Here is a 7328-nt window from a genome sequence, read left to right as displayed (position 1 = left end):
TGTATCTGAAGGGGTGGCTCTGCAACTTACCTGGCCACTACTTGCTGCTCATGGCCCGACTGAGGGCTGCTGGGAGCAGGGGGTGGGGCTTGTTGCATGTGCCCGCCCCCTGGGCTCCTTACTGCCGGAGCTCCACTCCTGTGTGCTCCCGCAGGAAATGACCCCTGGTAAGGACACTGTTTGGAGTTCAGCCCACTCCTAGGAACACCTGTTTGGGACTCTCTCCCCACACATTGAATCCTAGACATGGCATGATCTAGCTACACACCCTCAGGCTAACCTGAGTACACATAACTTCTAATTTTAGACATAACCTCTTGATTGCCATGAACATTAGATAGCTGTCCTTGAGCTTATACTGGCCCCCACCCCCCAAAAAATTCGACCCTAGGAATCTGGAGATTTTCATCCAAACCCTCAGTTTTATTTTTTATTTATTTCTATCCCGCCCATTCCGGCTTAGGGTTGCTCAGGGCGGCTTCCACCAAGATAAAACTTCATAATACATAAAACACGTTAATAACAATTAATACTGATTTGACGAACCATACATTTTAAAACCAACAATATTAAAAAGCTAGAAAGTCCAGTTAACAACGAGGAACACTATGTGACTACCAGAAAGAACAAGGTCGCCACCGGGGAATCGAACTCGCGACCCCGCGAAGTGGGCGTGGCGCCGCCCTCCTATAAACTAATCGCGAATGCTGACGGCCCGCGGCGGACGGGTAGGAGGGGGAGGCGGGCGCTGGCGAACGACCCTTCGTTCTTATTGGCCGCGCTGGCCGCTAAGTGACGCGGGCTCAGCCCAATGGCAGGAGAGTGGCGGTTTTCCGCGCGCAGTTTGGGACGGTTGGCGGCGCCGGCGGCTGAGGCGAGGGCAGCGGCGAGGAGAAGGGGTCCCGCGGGAGAGATGGCCGGCGGCGGGGCAGGCACCGGAGGGGGAAGCTTCTACGCGACGTGCCCCGGGGCGGACTCGCCGCCTCTCCTCAGCCTGAGGCGGCGGTCGAAGCAGGCGGGGCCGGAGGAGGCGGTGAGGGGGCGTGGCCGGGGAGAGCCGGGAGGCGGTGGAGGGAGGAGGGGGCGTGGCCTGGAGCGTTCCGGGTGGGGGCGTGGCCAAGCGGGCGGGGGGCGTGGCCAGGCGGCCTGAATGAATCAAAAAGAGCCCCAGATTCGGTTTCATTACAAACCAACCCCCCCCCCTTACAATTAGAATAATAAGAGATTGAAGGGATCTCCAGGGTCATCTAGTCCAACCCCTAGAGCTAAGTTAATGTTTTTTTTTTTAGTTTTCAAACATTTTAGTTAGATTTTGTTGTTAACATACAAACTTCGTAACATCGTAAATTGAAACAAATAGTGCAGCGAAGTTGAGCAGGTTACATATATAGTGCAGCAAAAAGCCAATAACAGGTGAAGAACGCATTAAAGGTAATACCCTAAGTTGTGTATCTGCCTAAATAATAAAGAGGAGCGTGACTAAGTTAATTTTTTTTAATTAGTTTTTTTTAACATTGTTACAACAAAGTTAGGACTCGGAAGGGTCGTAGGGAGAAAGGTTAAAAAAGCATGCTCAAACAAATTTAACAATTAGCTCAAATAGCGTTTCATGCCAATCTACCACATAAGAGTATATGAACAGTTTAGGGTTACAGAATAATCAAAAGAAAAGTAAGTTTCTTTAGACCGGGTTATTCGGAATTATGACTAAGTTAATTTTTTTTAACAATATATTTTATTAAGTTTTATCTTTATAACATAATAACATATATATACAAAGTGGTGTATTAAGTTCATAACAGTTGTGAAACAGTCTTGTTACTGGACGCTACAATAAAGGATGATTAGTTAACTACGTAGGTTGTAGCATGAATATACACAGGATATAATTATAAACCCACTCTTAGCATTTATAACTATAATGAATAATAGATGCTGTAATATGCATACTTAAGCCATGTTTAGTACCAATACATATATATACGTTACCACAGATGAAAAGTGTCTATTTCTTTAGGGATATCATCGAATTGTTGTAAGTATTCCAATATAGGGAACCAGACGGCTATAAAAGAAGATTGGGCTGGAATCTTGTCAAGTCACGAGAAATTGTAGGTGTCGTTGTTGTTTTCCAGTTTTAAGACAGTTATGTGGAGCAATGCTCCCTCTAAGCTGTGGGAGTCTTGTGAGCAAAAATTCAGCTTTGTGAGTGACTGGCATTAAAATTGGGAGCGAGCGATTTGGCCACTGCATAAATTAATTTTCTCTGGAGCCCTCCTTCCTGAGCTGAAACAAAAATGTTTGAGCCGGAGGCTAAAAATCTGTGAGCTAGCTCACACTAACTCGGCTACACTGTTGTGCCGTGGTTAGAGTCTCTGAGTAGGATCCAGGTTCAAATCCTCCCTCGACAATGAAACTGGATGGATGACAACAGACCAGTCACTCACACTCTCTCTCTCTCAGCCTGCCCTACCTTGCAGGGTTGTTTTGAAGGTAAACTGGGCCAACCAGAGCATGCCACCCTGAGCTTCATGGAGGAAGGCTCGCTGGGAGAAATACACATGAGCAATGCTTCCTCTAAGCTGTGGAGTCTTGTGAGCAAAAATTCTACTTTGTGAGCAACGGGCATTAAAGTTGTGAGCGAGTGATTTGGCTACTGCATAAATTAGTTTGCTCTGGAGCCATCCTTCCTGAGCTAAGACAAAAATCTGTGAGCCGGAGGCTAAAGAACTGTGAGCGAGCTCACACTCACGCAGCTTAGAGGGAACACTGCACATAATCTCTTATTTTAGACATAACCTCTTGTTTTGTTCTGATTGCATTAATATAAATCATACATACATTCGCATGTAAATATCTATGGGGTGGCTTAGAGAATAAAAAGCTGTGCAGCGATAAAAGCAGGAAAATGCAATATAGCAAAAACAAACTGAAAAGCAGCAAGGTAATTAACATCCGCAGCAGCAGTGAAGAATAATGTTAAAATGCAGAATCACTTAGGCAATCACATTTGTAAGATAGCAATGAAAGAAAGCATCCAGTTAAATTAAAGGCCTCAGACCACAGCACAGGAAAACCATATCCACATGTCTGGATGCCTGTTGAGGGAAATCCGCCTGGGGTTTGAGTGGGAACATCACCTGCGGAAGCCCACGATAGCATATATGCACCAAGAGACTTTACTGCTTTGTTTCTCTTCTTGTTGGCAGGTTATGCTTGAAAAGGTGTTGGGAATAACTACGCAAACCAGCAGCGGTTTAACTTGCGATCCAAACACGGGATACATTGCATATCCGACAGGGTAAGAAGTCCTTGGCCGTTGTAAGAGCCACTAGAACTCTGTATACCTGATAAAGCCCAGAAAATGCATTATTCGAGCAAATGAACCGTGCGGTGTATTGCAATGAAATGGGGAGGGGGAGAAGTAGGGGTTCTAAACTTATTGGCTATAATACCTGTGGAGTCTGAAATGCGGCCATTTTAGAATTTGTGAGGTGTGGTTCGGAGATAGTAAGACACAGGGAGGGGAAAACAACCCTGACCCAAAAACTGGAATCAAGAACCACAAGGGTGAAACGGTCCTGTTGGATGTTATCCCAGATACCTGCAAAAGAGAAGTCACTAGAACATTAATAGCAACATTATTAGCAATCGCACGAATAACTTTAGCCCAGTACTGGAAAAAGAAAAACCAACCTACTCTCCATTGTTGGCAAAACAAAGTCTGGGAACACTTTATTTATGGTAAAATTGTCTCTTACCCAAAAAGGTTTTCAAGCAATTTGGTTCCCAGCAGTGAACTATCTCGCAGAAGAAGTGATTCCAAACAACTCCTGTTACAAAGATCTTTATATTTTTAAAAGGGCTCTTAAAGATTGAAATGTTGGTTAACACACGGTGTTAATATGTGTTATGAATGTACTGTTGAATATATTGTTCAAAATAAAAAAACACTTGTTAAAAAAAAAGAACCACAAGGGTAAGAAAGAAGTCTGATAAAGGGTCAATATTAAAAAACCTAGTTGAAACTTACAATATACAAGGGCTCAATGAAAGCCTTGTTGAAAAGTTCCTAGCGGCCTGAACACAAAGGCCTAAACACATGTGACCTGACAGGTTTCTACCGTATTGGGGGGGGCCTTCTTCAGAGGTCAAACAGTATTGAGGTACCCATAACAATAATGCATATTACAATAAGATAACCAATAAGTGAATATTGGACGAAGAAAAGGAAAGTTAAGCAGCAAGATCTATAGACACAAGACAAAGGTGTTTGTGAGGCCTCTAAAGGTGAGGGTCTTGTGTCTGGTGCCAAATGCACAGCTGCCGAATTAGAAGATCTTCCAATTTAGGTCCAAAAAGCACCTGTGTGGCTATCTTACTCAGAGCTGGACTGTCCCCAAGCAGATAGCAGCAAGCTACGAGAATAAGCCTGGGGGACCTTTGGGCTGGCTTGCACACTCGGTCTCCCTTACTCCCTTCCCTCACAAAGCAGCTCATTAAATTAACGACTTCCACTTCTGCCAAACCATCTTTGCATTCTTTCCTCTAAACCAGGATGCAACCAGACCTTGGAATTCTCCTTTAGCAGGAAGACTGTAAACTGTAATAATCTGTGTTTCACACATGATGATCATGTGTCACAAAAGCAGTAGTTTTTAATTATTCATCAACACGGGGGCGGGGGGGCCCCCCCTCTCAGGCTTGTTCATATAATGGCAAGACACATTATGACCGAATCCCGGCTTGAGCAAAAAGCTGCTGCTTAAATCATGCTAGAGAAGCAAACGTTCTTTGCATGTTTTTGCATCCGGTTGTCACCCAGGAGAAAGGGGCACAGTAAAACTTTGTGATATGTCATTTTGTGTGACTGACAGTACTGTGATATGGAGAAGCTTTCCTATAGGACGATTTTCCGTGCGTAGTTTGCGAAGCAACGGGTTTAAGTCACATGCAGAAAGGTATCGGCTGGGTATCAGGAAGAACTTTTTCACGGTCAGAGTGGTTCAGAGATGGAATCAGCTGCCTAGGGAGGGGGTGAGCTCCCCTTCACTGACAGCTTTCAAGAAGAGGCTGGACGAATGTTTGTCAGAGATGCTTTAGGCTGGTCCTGCCTTGGGCAGGGGGTTGGACTAGATGGTCTCTATGGACCCTTCCAGTTCTGTGGTTCTAGGATTCTATTCTATGATTTCCTTCATCTGTGAGCTTTCCCAAGTTCTGGAAGCCCTCCTGCCCTTTCCCCCTCTTCTGCTCAGGAGGATCCTCTCGCTTTTGTCAAATAGCTCTTTCTTCCTTCCTTTCCAGATGCGTAGTTGTAATTTTAAATCCCTGGAAGAACAAGCAAAGGCATATTTTCAACACTTCGAGGTACTGTGTATTTCCACTTTCTTAACCATGAATGGTCTTGAGTCTTTTAAAATGTTTAAATAAACAGGGACCCTGTGGCTCTTTAATAACTAACAGCATGTTTTGTGGACCGGTCTTGTTCGGAATCAGTGAGTCCTCAAGTGGCCCCTGGCCTTGTGGGCTTCTGAGAAGGTGTGGGCACAGTGGGTTGGCAGTAGAGGTTTTGTCTGTGGTGTCTGATTGGTTAAAGCCAGTAAGATTTGTCAATTAAAAGATATCCAGTGAGTTACGCGTGTCTGTGTAAAGTGTTGTCGAGTCACAGCTGAGTAATGGCTGCTCCAGCAAGGGGCTTTCAAGGCCAAATGGCACGCAGGAGTGGTTTGCCCTCGCCTTCCCCTGCAGAGTCTTCCACAGAGGTCTACCTTCCAAGCGCTGACCCTGCTTAGCTTCCCAGATCTGATGAGACCGGACTGTACCGTGCTGCCTTCCTTCCTATCTAATGAGTTAAAAAGGTCAAGGGTTCCCTTGCTCGAAAGCCAGTCGAATCCGACTCTAGGGTTGCAGTGCTCATCTCCGTTTCAAAGCCGAAGAGCCAGCGCTGTCCGAAGACATTTCCGTGGTCATGTGGCCGGCATGACTAAACACCAAGGCGCACGGAACGCTGTTCCCTTCCCACCGAAGTGGTACCTATTTATCTACTTGCAATGTCTTGCTTTCGAACTGCTAGGAGGGGAGGATCTGGAACTAGAGACGGGAGCTCACTCCGTCATGCGGCACACCCGGGTCTTGAACTGCTGAACTACCGACCTTCTACAGCCTGCAGTTCAGCATCTTAACCACTTGAGCCACCACAGCTCCTTGTTATACAAATGGTGTATGTCCAGCGTAAAAACCTGCACTTTAAATCAGAGGCTGTTTCTCCAGTGCTAGGGCCAGGAAACGGTCCTCAAAACTGGCCCAACATCTCCAGTTGGTGTTGAACTCTCTGATGTTGACGGATATAAGCAACAGGATTCTTTCAGGACCTCTAGATAGCACACTTAATCCCTCCCCCCCCCCCCCCAGTTGCGGGGGTTTTTGCAATTTTTCCCCCCCAGTTTTTGGAGTTATTGCAATTTTTTTTAACAATTACAATATCAGCCGTAACCAAAGGGATAGTGGACACACATGGAAAAGGACAAAACCCTGAAGCGATAGGGACACACAAGCGACGTGTACGGGAATGCGGAAGAGCCTCTTGTCGCAGGGCTTGAGAAGATCTTCGCTGGCTCGGGAATCCATGTCACTCTTTAACTTGGGGGGGGCGGGGCGGGGCGGAGGAGGACACTTTGCTTTCTTTCTCCTCATAAAGGCTGGCAGATTTTATTCTGGAACGAACCCGTGTGTGAAATACTGCTAATCAGGTATGCATGAGAACACAAGAGAAGCCAGTGTTGGATCAGGCCAGTGGCCCGTCCAGTCCAACACTCCATGTCACACAGTGGCCAAAAATACCAGGTGCTGTCAGGGAGGTCCAGAAGTGGGGCCAGGACACTAGAAGCCCTCCCACCGTTGCCCCCCCCAAAGCACCAAGAATACAGGGCATCCCTTGCCCCAGACCGAGAGTTCCTATCTAAGCCTTGTGGCTCATAGCCACTGATGGACCTCTGCTCCATATAAGAACATGAGAAGCCAGTGTTGGATCAGGCCAATGGCCCATCCAGTCCAACTCTCGGTCACACAGTGGCCAAAAATACCAGGTGCCATCAGGAGGTCCAGCAGTGGGGCCAGGACACTAGAAGCCCTCCCACTGTTAACCCCTCCCCCCAGCACCAAGCTGACAGAGCATCACTTCCCCCAGAGTCCCTATCTATACCTTGTGGCTAATAGCAAGTGATGGACCTCTGCTCCATATGCTTATCTAATTCCCTTTTAAAGCCGTCCATGCTTGTAGCCGCCACCACTTCCTGTGGCAGTGAATTCCAAGTGTTAATCACTCTGGG

At 46.5% G+C, this 7328-nt stretch overlaps 1 protein-coding gene across 1 annotated transcript in view; it reads left to right on the top strand.

The window, feature by feature from the left end:
* The first annotated feature begins 913 nt into the window (after positions 1 to 913).
* Positions 914 to 7328, top strand: part of WDR62 (WD repeat domain 62) — a 40094-nt gene continuing 33679 nt past the window's right edge. The window contains exons 1-3 of the mRNA XM_015426659.1: positions 914 to 1033; positions 3210 to 3301; positions 5305 to 5367. Coding sequence (XP_015282145.1) covers positions 914 to 1033; positions 3210 to 3301; positions 5305 to 5367 — 275 coding nt within the window. The remainder of the gene's footprint in view (positions 1034 to 3209; positions 3302 to 5304; positions 5368 to 7328) is intronic.

Source organism: Gekko japonicus, unplaced genomic scaffold (assembly GCF_001447785.1).
Source record: "Gekko japonicus isolate JY-2015 unplaced genomic scaffold, Gekko_japonicus_V1.1 scaffold2140, whole genome shotgun sequence".
In the NCBI taxonomy this organism is placed as follows: domain Eukaryota; kingdom Metazoa; phylum Chordata; class Lepidosauria; order Squamata; family Gekkonidae; genus Gekko; species Gekko japonicus.
This window is presented reverse-complemented; position numbering and strand designations above follow the sequence as displayed.